At 35.5% G+C, this 16,751-nt stretch overlaps 1 protein-coding gene across 1 annotated transcript in view; it reads left to right on the top strand.

The window, feature by feature from the left end:
* Robo2 (roundabout guidance receptor 2) overlaps positions 1 to 16,751 on the top strand; it is a 1,066,805-nt gene that overhangs the window by 602,717 nt on the left and 447,337 nt on the right. The window contains 1 exon segment of the mRNA XM_090347905.1: positions 16,420 to 16,746. Within this exon segment, the coding sequence (XP_090204031.1) occupies positions 16,420 to 16,746 (327 nt within the window).

Genomic DNA, 16,751 nt, shown 5'->3' with positions numbered 1-16,751 from the left:
CTAGGCCAGGATGTGTACAGTGTATTCAATGTGATATGTACACCTTTACTGTCTCACTGCAGAGACACAGATCAGCCTTTGTCCTTTCCCACCTTCAGGCTCACCAGGACTTCTAATTTCCCAGAGTTGTTTAGTTTCTCCATCTCAGTTTCTTTGCTGGTCACACAGCCACTCAGAGATCTTGATTTCTTAATTCTATTTCAGGTCTTATAAAATTATACAAACAGTACTGCATGAATGGCTTAATTCGAGTCTTAATAGCAATTATGTTTTAAAAAGGGATTTTGAGATTTTTCTCTCTTATTTGCTAGGTATACTGCATTGAAAATATGCTTTCCATATAAGTATTTTCGTGTCTAATATTGTAAGTTTTTCTAACCGCTGAAGTATTCTTGAGGTTACTTACTCATGGGGTCACATTGGATACTTTATTATGTGTGCTTAATGGTGTCTTGAAATTTAAAACACTTAAAAAGAAACATGGAAAAATTATTATTCCTACTGAGAACCAGTAGCTCACCCCTGTAATTTTAGTTACTCAGGAGGCTGAGATCTGAAGATTGAGGTTCAACTTCCAGGCTGGGCAGAAAAGTCTGCTGCAACTCTTAAAGAAAATACAGTTATTGTTAAGCTTATGTACAGAGGTGTTACAGTTACAGAAGCCAGAGTAGATTTCTTTTTGAACTCTCCCTGCCGTACCCACAAGTTGTATGATCAGAAGCATGTGTAGCTATTGTGCCTTTGTGATCCTTTCCTAAAAATATCCTCTCTTGGTCTCACTCTTTGTCAGTGTCTAGAGGCCTGTATAACTTATCATGTCCCAGTGTAGTATTTTTCTTTTGCCATCCAGTGTTTCCTTGTAGATTGATAGGCACATTCTAGTTACTACAAATGAGGGAAACCATCTTATCTCTAACCGATCATTAAAAAAAAAGCAAAAGTAGAGCTGTGGCTCAAGTGGTACAGCACTAGCTTTGAGTAAAAGAAGCTTAAGGACGTGAACCAGGCCCTGAATTCAAGCCCTATTACTAACACACACACATATAGACACACACATTATCGATAAACAATAAGCAATAACTGTGACTATAACAATGAATCCAGGTTTCTAGATTCCAATAAAAAATAGTTTAGTGCGGGCTTTGCTTTTTTATATCACAGGACAGTTATTATTTACTTTGGCTAATAACAATGTCTGTGCATGATGATGGAGTAGATTCCACAGGTATTACTGTCCAGTTCATAAGGGGACATTTAATCTGTGACCCTAATTATGGATCTCAGTGGAAGCTCTGTGGGGGTGAATGTCAATGATAGCCAAGGGCTGTGTTGTTCATATTACATATGCTTCAGTGAATAAATTATAACATAGTTTTAGAAGCTATATGAAGAAAATATTGGTTAGTTATCTTGGATCTCCAAGTGTCTTTGTGATTATCAGATAAACTTTTCAAATTTCTTAGAGTACAGAAGGTTGTATATTAGAGCATTCCATATTAAATAACATTCTCACCACATGTCTTTTAACTCAACAAAAGACAGATTGAATTGTAAAGCTCACTTGACAAATGAGCATGTTTTGCTCTCTTCCTGTATATTTTTTCCCCCTCTTGGCTTTTGTGCACTGTGTTTCTTCCCAAGCAGTGTTATGCAAATGAGCCAATTAATGGTAGATAAAATAGTCTTCCTACTTCCAAGTGTTAGTAACTGGAAAGGCAACACCCTGAGTCACGTACCTATTCAGTGGGTTCTCTAGGCCACTGTGAGGGTCTGATTAGCTTGACTGTGGAAGACAATCGCAGAGGCATCTGCTCCGTTAATTTTGAGAGAAAATTTACCAGATGGAGACTGAAGATTTAAGTGATTAGAAGGTAGTAGATTGGAATACAAATTGGATTAAAAGAAATTAGATTGATATAAATCGAATTGAGTCACAACAGTTTGTGTTGTTCGTACCAAGGGCCAGTGGATTATGGAAGAAGCAGATGCTCCAATGAGATAGGAATTAATGTGGCTTTGACAGTCCATCTGCGAAAGTCTGAATATCGAGTACATCCCTAATCTCTCTCTCCATTTATCAATGCCATAATGTTAATTAGTACTTCATTCATTAAGTTACTTACAGGAGAAAAAAGTCTCACCCTTTTCCCCTCTCTACTCCAGAACTTGTTTTTCTGCCAAGAATTAGAAAGCTCTTTTCAGCTGAGTTAGCTACAGTTGAATGAGGAGCGGACCTGGACTTGTATCCTTCTCCTCATGCATTCAACTGCTTCTGGGATGAGTATGAGTCCCATAATATTTCCCTCTGCATTTCTTTTTGTTAACTTACAGCATGTTGGGATTTTTAGGTACACTACCAAGAATAGATACATTAATTTCATCATATATATTATGTATATTATATTTCTGAGTCTTGTGATTCATTGAATCATGTGATGCAAGATATATATATGTATTCATATATAAATATATAATTAAGCATGTGTATTTATGAGCAAGTATATGAACATATACATATACCTACATACAAATGTATACATATATAAATATATTCATATATCTACATACCTGCGTGTATATGAAATACACTCTGGCATTTATAAAATTCAATGGAGTCACATTTTTAATGGATAAAGAGTAGCTATGTTGATTTTATAAAATAATCACATACTTATACACACATATGTCTATAACAGATCCTGTTAACAGTCACAGAAGCCGTATGCTTTGAATAAGGGAATAAATATTGAGTTACTTTCTCAAGGAAAAAAGGGAGGGAAATTTTGTTTTCATTCTATGACTATATCTATATGTTTGTGTATATGGGTATATTTAGAGACATTTGTAGGTTACTAACTCTATCATATTTTGTCATATGTTGCTTCAGCTTGATTGCGTAAGTAAAAAATTAAAGGATATTAACAAAAACATCCTTTCAGGGATGGTGTTGTTTTGGAAATGCAGTCCTTTCAATTCCAATGGTTATCGACACAGAGCCTCATTATTACACCTTTGGCCACATCAGTGCAACACACCAGAAGGCAGTTCTCTCTTGGATCCTATCCAAGGGCACTGAGCCAACAGAGATCCAAAGGTGATCTCACCTCTAAGTCAGCCTGAGTGTGTTAGGGCTCCTAGGACAGCCATATACAAATGCCCATGTGTATGCATAATTTCCAGGCAAATATAGCTTCTGGAGACTAAAGCAATGAGATGAGGAGGGCAAAACAACCCACAGCATTGAATCTTGTCATGCAAGAAGCACAGCATTAAAGATTGTGCCAAGTTATTCAGAAATAATTTTGGTTTTGACACATGTGGGCTACATGCCAGTGTTCAGGAAAGAATATTTTTTTTATTTTTGCTATGTGAAAGAAAACATAAATACCCACACTATATAGATATCGCAAGAGAAAGAGAGAGAGAGAGAGAGAGAGAGAGAGAGAGAGAGAGAGAGAGAGAGAGAGAGGGAGAGAGAGAGAGAGAGAGAAAGAGTCCTTACCCAGGAAAAATCTTCATTACTTGTATAGGTTTTGTAATAACTCAGAATTGCTATAAACTATAATCTTTTTAAAATCCTTATTTTATTTACTTCAGAAAAAATCGTGCCACCTAACAGCCAGAACTAAACCTGAGCTCTGTCTTAATCCTGAGTTTTACTAAGCTCAGTCATTTAAACAATGTACCCATTAAACAATGTACTCATTAACTTAAGATGATTAGAACTTTCCTTATACCCCTCTTTCAAGAGTAATCAAGCTAGATTCCAGCAAAAGTAGAAAGCCTAAAATATAAACATGTAAAATGTAAAGAAAGAAGATGAATGGCTCGAACATGCACAAATTTTGAAAATGTGTCTCCTCATATTGTAAGAGAGATTATATAACACCGAAGAACAATTTAGCCTGTAGGATTCAGCCCCATTCAATGTTGTCACTTCCATGCTTGATGGAATTGTCATCTGTCTGATGGGCACTGATTGTCTTTGTTTGGAGCTATCAATATATCAAGATGGAGCTTATTGAGCCTTGCAAACTCCTATATTGTGCTCTTTCTTATTCATGCTTTTGTTTATATGACTGATCATTGGTTATTTAATACCTTTTTGAGTCCCAATGAGAGTAATTAAAATAATCATTTGGTCCTAAATCAAGGACCTCAGAGCTAGAACCTTCTCATTTGTTTATTGTTGCTATACTTCAGAGAAGTGATACATTTTTCTGTGAAAATGCTGCAATGCTTTTGTGCATTTAAGTTTGCAGTTTGCATGTGGACATATAAATACAGAGGTTGGAGAATATGTGTCAGCAACAGTAATACAATCTTTAATTATTTTTGTTAGTGATCTCCTGAGAAATGTTCTGAGATTAAATTAAATCCCTTTATTAGTAGGTAATATTTCCTTATTTTATATGTAAAAGTATTCATAAGCCAAATGGGCAAAAAAAATCAGCAACAATATATCATTGCCTTCATGGTTATTTCAGGATTCATTTCTTAAGCAGTCGACCTGGCATTTGATTATAAATCAGTGCCGCAAATATATCAAAGCAACATGACTGAATGTTGTCCAAATAAGTGCAAAAACTTGGCGTGGTGCTTTAGAGACTGTAGCTTCATCATCAGACTGTACAGACAATTTGCTTAATCCTGGCTGTGTAAACTGGATTTACTAAAGTCTAATTTGTAATTCAGCTGACTCCTCTGACCAGAGGAGTGGGAAGAATATAGATAACTCCATGGAAGTTTGAGAAGATGTGACAGTCTTACATATTTCTTGAAGGAGAAGCTACAGATGGCTATTCTAAACCACACACACACACACACACGCACACACGCACGCACGCACGCACGCACGCACGCACGCACATACAACAGAAGACACTTAAAAGAGATAAAAGAAACTACATAGCTTTGAGCATTATGGTACTGTGAAATTCATTCTCAAGGGAGATTATGATGGGAGAACAGAGAGTTTGGCAAAAATGTGGAGAAAGAATGAAGTCTGTGGAATGTAATACCTAAGGGACAGTGAAAGAATTTGAAGAATTAAATCACACAACTTGAATTTTTAACCCATAGGGCCCAAGACAAATGAGATGATGCCAAGTAGAAGAAATTGGCAAGTTTTTCAATAAAGAAGAGGTTGGAGCTCCATTTGAGATACAGATTTTTTAAGTGATGATTGATGTTCATATAGACATCTGAACAAAGACTAGAATTTTCTGGGGTTTTTTTTGTGCTCCTGCCCTAGCCTTTTGAGCCACAGCCCCACTTCCTACTTCCACTTCTGGCTTTCTAGGGATTAGGTGGAGAGAAGAATTTCATGGCTTTGGAGTCAAAAACTAGAATTTTCATTAGCTAGAAATACCTGGTGATTTGTTATCATAGAGACAATTCTTTTTTTAAAGTGAAGCACTTTATTAATCTGAAGAAAATATTAAGTTCTCTATACTAACAATACAAATTAATTCCAGGTGGAGTAAAAATCTAAATCTGTAAAAGAAAATTTATGCGACAATGTTGAGATAGAAAGAATTTTCTTTTTTGTAAATTTTTATTGTAGTGTATAGCAGGGTGAATGTAACTGTAGTATTACTTTTCACACATTGATACCACTTCTCCTGCTTTTGTCTCCATTTCCTTCTCTCTACTCCCTCCCAGTCATCTGTTCCCCCCCCCCCTTTCCTCTCCTATTTCAAATAATCAAATGTATATTCAAAATACCAGGTAACAAAGTCAGATATAGTAACAATAAGAGATTAACCAAAGGGCACCAAAAGAGAAGAGAAATAACACAATACATTGAGAACAATAAATCGCTCAAGATAAAGCTCTTGTTTCCATATCCAAGAGATCCTTTGATTTAGTCTCATCCCATGAGGGACTCTCTCAGAGGGACTGAACTCTGAGGAAAACATTTAGGAAAACAGATGTTAATGGTGCATACACAAGAATTATTAGACTCAATTTAAACATTTTCTGTGCGTTGATATTAGGGCTTGAACTCAGGTCTCACTTGGCTTTTTGCACTTCGGATTGGTGTTCTATCACTTGAGTGACGCCTTTACTTCCAGATATTTGCAAGTTAATTAGAGGTGACAGTCACAGAGTTTTCTTCCCAGGCTGGCTTTACAGGGTGATCCTCAAATCTCAGTAGTTAGAATTACAGTTGTTAGTCACAAATAACCTGCCCAATTTAAACTTTTAATTCAGTTGTGAACACAAAGCACCATGATTATTTTGACCCACTTGTGATGGAAATCTATAACAACAACAACAAAAAAGCTGGGTAAGTGGTGGCTCACACCTATAATCCTAGCTACTCAGGAGACTGAGATCTGAGGAACAAGGTTCAAAGACAGCCCAGACACAAAAGGCCTTGAGACTCTTATTGCCAGTAACCTCTAGAAAAATGGGAAGTGGGGCTTGGCTCAAGGGTAGGATGGTAGCCTTGAGCTGAATAGCTCAGGGACAGAGCCCAGGCCAAGGTCAAGCCCTATGACTCACACACAAAAAAAGAATTTATAACAAAATAAAGTAGTAACCCTTGTCCTTTTTTATGAAAAAATCAATATTATTATATATTTTTAAAACAGTTATTATCATCTCCTATGAATCAAAGTACCTATATAGAATATTAAACAAACATCAGTATAGTCATAATGTGTGTGTCTATCACTTTTTTTGAGATTTTCTAAGCTGCTTTGTAAAATGCAACCTGATGTGCTGAATATTAGATCTTGAATTCAAACTTCCTTAATGTAAAATTGTCATCCTTTTGTAAAGCTCTCATTTTTCCTTTTCTTTTTGTTTTCTCACAAGGGCTATGCTTTTTAAAATTCCCTTACCTGTCAGCATTTTCTTTCATTTCACCATAATCCCGAATAATTCTCAGTGTTTCGTTTTGCTTTGTGACAAGAAAGCATAGTGTTTTGAAAGTGGTTGGGTGGCAGTAAATGGCACAGAGTACATGCAAATAAACTGAGAAAGTAGAGGGATCAGTTTCATTTGATTTCTTGTTTGATAAGCCTGGAAGTAAGAAGACTGACTGGAAAAGTAACATTTTTCCCCATGAGTTTTCTAGAAACTGCAGTTGCTTTAGAAAGACTCAAATAATGGAGCATCATTTTAGAAACATACTGAAAGCAGGACAAGAGTTCAGTTTAAGCATTTATAGCTATCCCATTTGGTACTTTCTTTTATTCAGCAGGAAAAAAAAAAGAGCTTTTTTTGGTGGTGAATTACAGATACGAGTTTCATGGACTGTCTTGCCCAAGCTGGCTTTGAACCACAGATTTTTAGCCTTCTAAGTAGCTAGGATTACAGGTATGAGCCACCGGCACCTGGCTAGTGTCCTAATAGTTTTAAAACAGCTATTTGTAGATTATAAAACCTGGACAAATTTTAAATCTATCCTGTATCAGATATTTCATGGCAGATTCTTTTAGTAAAGGGAGCATTTTGCTTACCTATCTATCTCCATGAAGTAACTAATGAATTTAAGTATATATTATATGGGAAGTTACCATTATCTTCTCCATTCCACATGATCAACTGTGAAAACATTTACTTCAATATGCGAAGCAAAGACAATGCCATAAATACCACTAGTGTTCAGTTTGTATTTATTTATTTATTTTGTAAATGTCCTTTGCTCCTAAGGTACAAGCTTCAGCAACAATTCCAACATGCCATAGTATAACAGAAGTAAAACTAAATCTAATATGGCTACTTCCACTATTCAAGAGATATTTTTCCTTTCTTTTTTTGGAATCCCTGTGGTTAATCTTTGAAGTGGGCATTTTGATGCAAGAAATTTAGACTTAGTTTTAAAATAAAAAGTGCCATAAAATTGTGATTTGGAAATTTCAATTCTTTCTTATTGCTTCATCATCAAGAAGAGAATAATTATGTTTTTTTATATAATGCTTGAAACCACTGAAAATAATTAACTTTATAGTAAATGGCAATAAGACCTGATTCTGTCATGTCATTTAACTTCATCATGTTTTTGTACAACTATAGTTTGACATCATTAATTCTCTCTAAATTTTGAATGTAAAATCTATCAAAACATACATATGCAATACTGTGAGGTAATCATTCTGTGATTTTGAGAGTTCCATGAGGAAAATTGTTACTGTTATAGTTGCACAATTAGAAAAGTCTAGAAGGATGAAAATATTACTGAGCATCAATATTTGCTTAAATGTTATTCAGCATTTCTAGACAGTAATGTTTGGCACTAAGGTCCAACATATCTATTATGGACTGTGTTAAACACTTTGTTTCTGCCTGCTAAATGAAAGGACCTCCAAGATATAGAAACAAAAGCCATATAATGAGTGATTGTTGTCCTTAATGTACTATGTTATCTCTTTTGCTGTCCCTTGGTTATCTTATGTTGTTACAGTATTTCATCTTGTTATCTGATATATTGGATAAATGTGTATTTGGTTATTTGAAATTGGATAGGGAAGGGGGGAAAACAAGATGAGGGTCGGGAGTGGGGGAGTGAGCGAAATGTAGACCAAGACGTGAGAAAGGGTATCAATGTATTTGAAGTAATGGACCTTCTATCTGGTGAATATAATGTAACCCTTCTATTAATTATAATAAAAATATATGGAAAAAATTCTCTGCCTGTGTGTCACACAGAATTATGAACATGTTTGTGCTTATTCAGGCATTTATATGGCATATTGATTGTATGCTTAATCTTTTAATATTTTGAAATTAATACAGAAATTAATAATAACTAAGGTACAGATCTATGTAGAAACATAGGTCCCTCCAGGAAGCCCAAATCAGATATGTCATTCAGAATGACATTTAATTCAACAGGTAGGAACAGGAATGCAACAGAAAATCAGTACAAAGATGCACAGAAGCCACAGTTTGAACAACAGTATAAAAAGGAATATATTTATAGAATGGAGGTTCATAATGTTTGTGTGGTCACAGACTCTCTTGAGCTTGGGGACAGAGGCTATAATAATGAAATTATTGAACATTATAATAACTCTGGTAATAGTAGCAAATATTTTTAGAGTGAATACTTTTCCATTCAAGACAAGGAAAATAGCATTCAATCTGCTCAGCAATTTCAATGCGATGATGCTGATATCTTTAAAAGAAAAGAAAAAAACTAGAATGGCCAAGCAGAAAAGTGACCAGGTCCTGAGTTCAAAATATATGATTGTTATGTTAGAAACCTACATATAGCCAACATTATTCTGAATAGAGAGAGAAGAACTTTTCTCTATTTGAAATTATCAAAATAAAATTTAAAAATATGAAAAAGTAAAAAAACAAACTAAGTCAAAATGTAGAGAGAGCCTTCTTATGCTTTCATGTAGCAGAATTTCAAGCCAACATGCTCTATATCTGAAGAGTCTCTATTCCCTGCTGAAGTTGTAGCTTATCATTTTTCAAAATCATATCATAATCAGTATACATATAAAATATTGGATGCAGATTGAAAGGTGTTTTCCTTTTGCCTCATTTCATGTAAGGAAATCCATGATTTAAGAATCATGTTTAAAAGTGTAAGCTAATGAAAAAAAACACATAGGTGCCAATTTTTTTCAGTAGATACTTGCTGAGAACAAATGAACAAGTCTCTAGTCAGTCATGATGTATGTCTCTTGGATACAATGCAGATAACTCATTTGACTAAACATGGAAGTTTTGATAATGATAGAGATATTATTTTATAAAACTACTATCTGAGTTACACTCGTAATTTAAAATCTGAATTTTAAAAACTCTTACTCTATTGTCTAGTAACTGAAATTTTAATTTTAATCAGGACCATTGAAATTCTCGTTGACTTTTTATTAGAAACTTTTAAGTTACAGAAAACAAAAAGATCCAGAGTTCTTAATAAGGTTATCCAAATTAAATGTATAACAGAGCTGAGCTTAATTAAAGTGTCCAACCCTGAGAAAGTGTGTTCTAGACACTGATACCAGTTCCTTGTCATCTATCGTCTTTGTTTATATTTTTTTCAGTCCTGGGCCTTGAACTCAGGGCTTGGGTGCTGTCCCTGAGCATTTCAGCTCAAGGCTACTGCCATACCCCTTGAGCCTCAGGGATTCTTCCAGTTTTCTAGTGGTTAATTGGAGATAAGAGTCTTACAGTCTGTAGTGCCCAGGCTGGCTTTCCTCAAATCTCATCCTCCTAAGTGGCTAAGATTACAAGATGAGCCACCTTTCCTGGTGGCATCTATATTTCTTAAAAATGATGTAACAGCTATAGATTTTGGGGATTTATCACTTAGGCAATGAAGGTGCAAATTTATCAACCCATCATGAGTTTGTTTCAGTAGCATGATAGTCTCTTCTTAGTCTCCATCAAACGAATGCCAATGGTTTTTAGAATATTAAGCATTATGAAACAATTTGATGAGTTTGAAAATTGTTTCATTATATTACATTTTGTCAAGCCAAGCACAATTTTAAACCATGTTGAAGTATTATAAATATGATAATAAGAAACTAAATTTCAAAAATATCTTTCCTGGAATTTAGATTGTTTTTGTCATCCTAAAACAAATCTGCATAACCCATGAAAATCTCTGATTTGGAGGTAAATCACACTTTAAAGAATGCCTTCAACCATGTGAGTTATAGGAAATTGATTTGAAATAATATTGGATGAGTGTCAAAGTTAATTCATCAATTCCTTGCTGAACTGTTGGAAAATAAATAGATAAAGCAAGGAAATAATTTGTTATTTCCAGGAGTCCTATCACCCTTATTTTTTGAAAACTTTTCAAAATTTTGTCTCCAAAGATGTATAGATAAATATCCCTGGATTTATTTGTCTAAAGTTACAGGCTGTAGCTTACACAAACCAGTTCTTCATTTCCTCTGGAGCCTGGCAACTTGTCTATCACTAGTGTCAGTGATTTGAAATGTGTAAAGTCAGTGTTTGAAATGTGGACAAACCTGTCTAATGTCATGTTCTAAAAAGTGATTAAAACTTATCAATAAAGGTACAGACTACCACTTGGTGATGTAGAAGAAAAGAGGTATAGGATTCCCTTTATGAGAGGGGAGTAAGTTTTGTTAACAGATAAATAAGGAATGAAATACAATTGTAAGACTTAGAGAACACTTTATGACTGTATTTTAATTTCTTTTCCCCTGAAGCAGTACTATAGTCAGACTAATATTCTTTGATAAATTTATACTTTATTGTGTGAAATAGATTATGTTTTTCAAGAAACTGTCCATACGTTTTTAGTTGTCCTTTGGCATATAATTTATCAAACTATATATTAACTATGCAATGAAACTAAATTTCATAGAAATTCAGAACTAAATTTGAAGTGTTATATAAATTTGTGTATGTGTTGGTCTGCATATTTGTGTGTGTACTACATGTGTGTACTACTGGGGAATCGAATCCTGAGTTTCTTGTATGCTAGATAGTTTCTACTGTAAACTATATCCCAAGACCCAATTTTTAAAGACTTTTATATCATTATTTTCTAAAAAAGCACGTTAATACACATAGGTTTTGATAGCAAACACAGACAATATAATGACCATTACAATTTTGGGATGATAACAGTACAAGAAAAAATATATACTAGGTAATGGCTTGAGGTAATATTGTACAATGGGTTAAGAACATACAATCCAAGAGGACAAAAATTTTTAAAAATCTTCAAAAATAACTGCATATCCTTTTTTTTTTTTAGAATTTCAACATGTAGTTTGGATGCGGAGAGATTATAGGAAGAAAAGTCATGAAGGAAACAGAGCTTAGATTCTTAACTAACACTTTTTGCCTGGCTCCCAGATTTGGAGAGAGAAACTCAGTTCATGTGTATGTTCCCCTTCGTTTCTAGAATAGAGACCATGATTACAGTTTCTATGGTAAATTAAGTCTTCTGCTTAGTTTTCCAGAAATCTAAAGTATTAGGGAGCTGTTAGATACCATACTGGGACCTTCAGAATCAAAGTGACTTGTGGAGATTGACTAAAACTTCCCTGACAATTCCCTTCTGTAGAGATAAACACCGAGTTTTAGAACTTAAATAGCATCTGGAGCTGGGGACTAGTGGCTAATGCCTATAATCTTAGCTCCTAAGGAGGCTAAGATCTGAGGATCATTGTTCAAAACCAACCTAATCTGCAAGAGTCTTATCTGTAATTAACCAGCAAATGACCAGAAATGGTGCTATGGTTCAAATAGTAGAGCACCAGCCTTGAATGTAAAAGTGAAGCATGAGTGCAAGGCAATGAGTTCCAGCTCTATTTTGGACAAGCACATGCATGCAAGCGTGCACATGCACAGATAAGGTTAATAAATAATGACAATTACATGAGCTGGAAAATAACCTTTTCTTTATTTTTTTAAAGACTGATTCCATCTTCTCAATCTGTCTCTTCTTCAAATGTTACTGTTACTAGCCGACTGGGGTGCAGGTAAATGCCAGATAGTTACTTCAGAACTTGGTTGATCTTCCTAGATTAATTTTATTAGAATAATTATCTGAAGGAAAAATTTTAGTAAAATAAGTTATTATCTTCTGAGATAGACATTCTAGGATATTCCATACATTTTTAACGCAGAAAAAAAGAGACACTGTGTAGGAAATGAACTTGAGGCAATACTTCGTACTCTGTTCTGAATTTGTTAGGAAATTCATCCTTCGGAAATGTTTGATGCTGGGGTAACTAATAGTTGATACAGCTACTAAGTTTGTGAATGAAAACTACTGCTTAGTTCTAGTAATGCTATATTTGTATTGAAGATGAGGCTGGACATTTTGAAAACAGATAAAATGAAACCAAAGATTTTCTCCTACACTCTTTATCTCCTCTATTATACTATACAATTGAAATCACTTCCTGAAAATAAAAGTTCTGTAGTGCTCATTGAGAAAGAGAGGCTATTGACTCAATAAAAGTACATTTAAATATATTCATGAAGTATGATTTATACTTCACATCTGAAAAATTTGAAGAGCTGATAAGCCACTCAATTTTTTAAATAATTAAATATTTTACTAAAATCATTATAAAGTCATTGTTGGAGAACCCTGGAAGGCAGAAATAATTCATTATGTAAATTTGGGTGCTTAGAAAATTATTCAATGCGGCAACTTCTCCAGCTGACTGAGTTATTGTATAATGCTTGTATCATCTCTCCAAGTTTAAGTGCAAAATCTTGTCTTGGTAAGCATCCTAAAATTGCAGGTTCTTAGGTTGTAATGTTTCTTTATTTTCTAATTTGTGCTGCTTACTTTGGAAACTAAGAATTTGAGAGGTTTTTTTTTTTTAATACTGAGATTTGAATTCAAGTCTTTTTGAGCTTACACAAGGCCAGAGCTGGCCTTGATTTTATCCTCTTACCTCAGGGTCTAGAGTAGTTGAGATTCTACATGTGCCCCATCTTACTCAGCTTTCCTCTTCATCATTGTTCTTCCTTTTCCTCCCTTTCCTTTTTCCTTTTCTTACTCCTGTTTCCTTTCCTCCTTCTTCCCCTGCTTTTCCTTATTCTCTCATAATATGTAAAATATACATACACACACACACACACACACATGCACACACAAACACACACAAACAACTTCAACATTACAATTACCAGGAGTCAGGTAATGTGTACATTTCCTCTTCTACAATTACCGGTATAATAATAACAAATTAAATTATTAATAAAAATGAAAGCTTAGTTCAAGATAATCACATAATATTGGATGCAATGCAATATTAGCAAAATTCTGCTCAGTGAACACCAGTAACATTTACTCCTCAATGTGATTCCAGTTAACTTTGTCTTAATTGAAAAAAGTACATTTTAATTTAATAAATAAAATTTAATTTGATCATGAGTGTTCTTTCTTTCTGAAAAGGATTAGTTTTCCAAAGTTGCAAGTCTGATTTTGGGACTAGATACTGAAGGAAGAAAAGAGGCTTGTATCTAGATCACCACTTCATCTTCAGACATGGTTGTTCTTTTAGGATCTCCTTTTCATTTGCAGAAGTTGGTAGGATAGTACTGTAAATAATGGATGTTGATTGAAAATCGAAAGTATCGCCAGGCACTGGTGGCTTGTAACTATAATCCTAGCTCCTCAGGAGGCTGAGATCTGAGAATCTTGATTGTTAGCCGACTGGAGCAGGAGGTCTGTGAGGTTTTTATCTCTAATTAACACTAAAATATCAGAAGTGGAGTTGTACCTCAAGAGGTACAGGGCTATCCTTGGGCAAAGAAGCTCAGAGACAACGCCCAAACTCTGAGTTCAAGCCTCAAGACCAGCCCGCGCACGCGCACACACATACACACGCACACACACACACACACACACACACACACACACGCACGCACACACACAACCAGAACACAACATTCAAAAATTTTGATCATAAAGTATCAGTAAGGCCAGGAGTATGGCCTAGTGGTAGAGTGCTTGCCTAGCATGCTTAAAGACCCTGGTTTGATTCCTCAGTACCACACACATAAAAAAGCTGGAAATGGTTCTATGACTCAAAGGGTGGAGCTCTAGTCTTGAGAAACCCCAAGGACAGTGCTTAGGCCCTCAGTTCATGCTCCAAGACTGACCAACAACAAAAAAGAAATGTCAGTAAGTCCTTATTATATCCCTTAATGGCTCAAATTTCATTGCAAATTCAAGGAAATGTTTGGTACATACATTACTGTGTTTTGAAGGTGTACAATATCTGAGGCTGAATACTTTATGTATAAAGTGATTTATTTACCTTACAATTTTGTAGGAACCAGAGAGCATAGCACCAGCTTCTGGTGTGCTCTCTAGCTATATCTCATGATGGATGGCATAATGGTGGGAGTCTATGGGAGGGGAAGAAATCATGTAAGAAATGAATCAAAGGATACTCAGAGGCTAGCCAACTCTGTATCATCTCTTGGGAACCCTAATTCATGCTACAAAACCTTCAACAGATACCTTCCAAAGGGGATGCCACTGGAATTTGATGCTGCTTGATGCTGCTTGTCACTTTCCTGTAGGCCATATCTCTTACAGGTCTAGCTACTTTTAATTTTGCTGAATTTATAACCAAGCTGTCAACCCATGCACCTTTGAAAGATGGCATTCAAACTACAGTATACCTATCACTATTGAGAAATCAAATTCTGTGAAATATTTGTATTATGGTATAAATTTTATCTTCTTATGTTTATCTAGTTATAACATTGTTTCTCAAGATTAGATTTTTTATTTGATCTTTAGGCAAAAAATTTCTTCATTTTTTTTGTTTGCCTCTGTCATTATTAATCTTATCTACTGCAATTCCAATGTATCTTTCCAATGCACATGTAGTCAGGTCACTGGTCCTTAGTATATGAACTGCAAAGGATAAAAGTCACATTCTGTAGGATAATTTTGAAAGGCCAGTAGTGTTGGGTTACAAGATCACATTGCACTTTTGCCAATGTATATCATCTTCCTTTCTGCGTGTTAAACACAGTGCACAAATCTCATTTCCAAGTTGTCTGCTCATGGTGTTCCTTCAGTCTGAATCTTTTCTGGCTTTAGTTAGTAAATTGACTTTCCTTACAACGAAATTTAAGTGAACTTAGTTGTGTTAGAGTTCAGTTTAAATGTTGCCTTTTTTTAGGAAGTGGATTCTGAGTATGTTCCATTTAAAGTTAAAATATGTTTTTTCTTTTATCTTAACAAAAATTCTGTAATTTACTTCCTAGATTACTATGCTATACTCATTTTACATTGGGACTTAAAATTTGAATTTCCCAAGCCAGACATACCTTGGTTTTAATGGCATCTCTGATGCCTATTTGATCTACATCCTGGGCAACTGGTGATACATTTTGGTTCATAAAGAAAATCTCCTGCTGTTTCTTTGTGTGTGGGGGGGGAGCTGGGTGTGTGTGCACGCATGTGTGTGTGTGTGTGTGTGTGTGTGTGTGTGTGTGTGTGCTGATACTAGTGCTCAACCTCACTGCCTATTACTGGATTTTAACTGTTTAATTGGAGTTAAGAGTCTTTGAGGCTATGTGTATGCACAACTAATGAATTTAGTCTGATTTTCTTCTCTTCTTTTCTTTTCTTTTCTTTTCCTTTCTTTTCTTGATAAGTTTAGGGAGTTATCTGTCCAGGCTGGCTTTGAATGAATTGCGATCTTCAAACCTCAGCCTGCTGTTTAGCTGAGCCACAGAGCACGTTATATACTTCCCTCGTTAGAATTAACATAGTGATGCATCTCTGTATTGCAATAGGGTACAGAAGAGTCAGGATGAATAATAATTTAAAAAAGGCAGAAGGCAGCATCACAGGAGTGCTCAGTTATTCCGTGAGAGTTTTTGAGAAGTTTAATTTCACCACCATGAATCAAAGGGCAACGAAGGGTGTAGGTACCCAGCTCACACCTGGTTCGGTTGTGTCTCTTTATGTAGGATCTCGTCTTCGCCAGGAAGACTTCCCACCCCGGATCGTGGAGCACCCGTCTGATGTCATCGTGTCTAAGGGAGAGCCCACCACGCTGAACTGTAAGGCTGAGGGCCGGCCGACACCCACCATCGAGTGGTACAAGGATGGCGAGCGGGTGGAAACCGATAAGGACGATCCCCGGTCCCACAGGATGCTCCTGCCCAGCGGGTCCTTGTTCTTCCTGCGCATCGTGCATGGACGCAGAAGTAAACCTGACGAAGGCAGCTACGTTTGTGTGGCCAGAAACTATCTCGGAGAAGCAGTGAGTCGAAATGCATCTCTGGAAGTGGCATGTAAG

Source organism: Megascapheus bottae, chromosome 1, assembly GCF_031878675.1.
Source record: "Megascapheus bottae isolate mThoBot1 chromosome 1, mThoBot2.hap1, whole genome shotgun sequence".
Taxonomy (NCBI): domain Eukaryota; kingdom Metazoa; phylum Chordata; class Mammalia; order Rodentia; family Geomyidae; genus Megascapheus; species Megascapheus bottae.
Note: the sequence above shows the minus strand (reverse complement) of the source record. Positions and strands in the feature narration are given on the sequence as shown.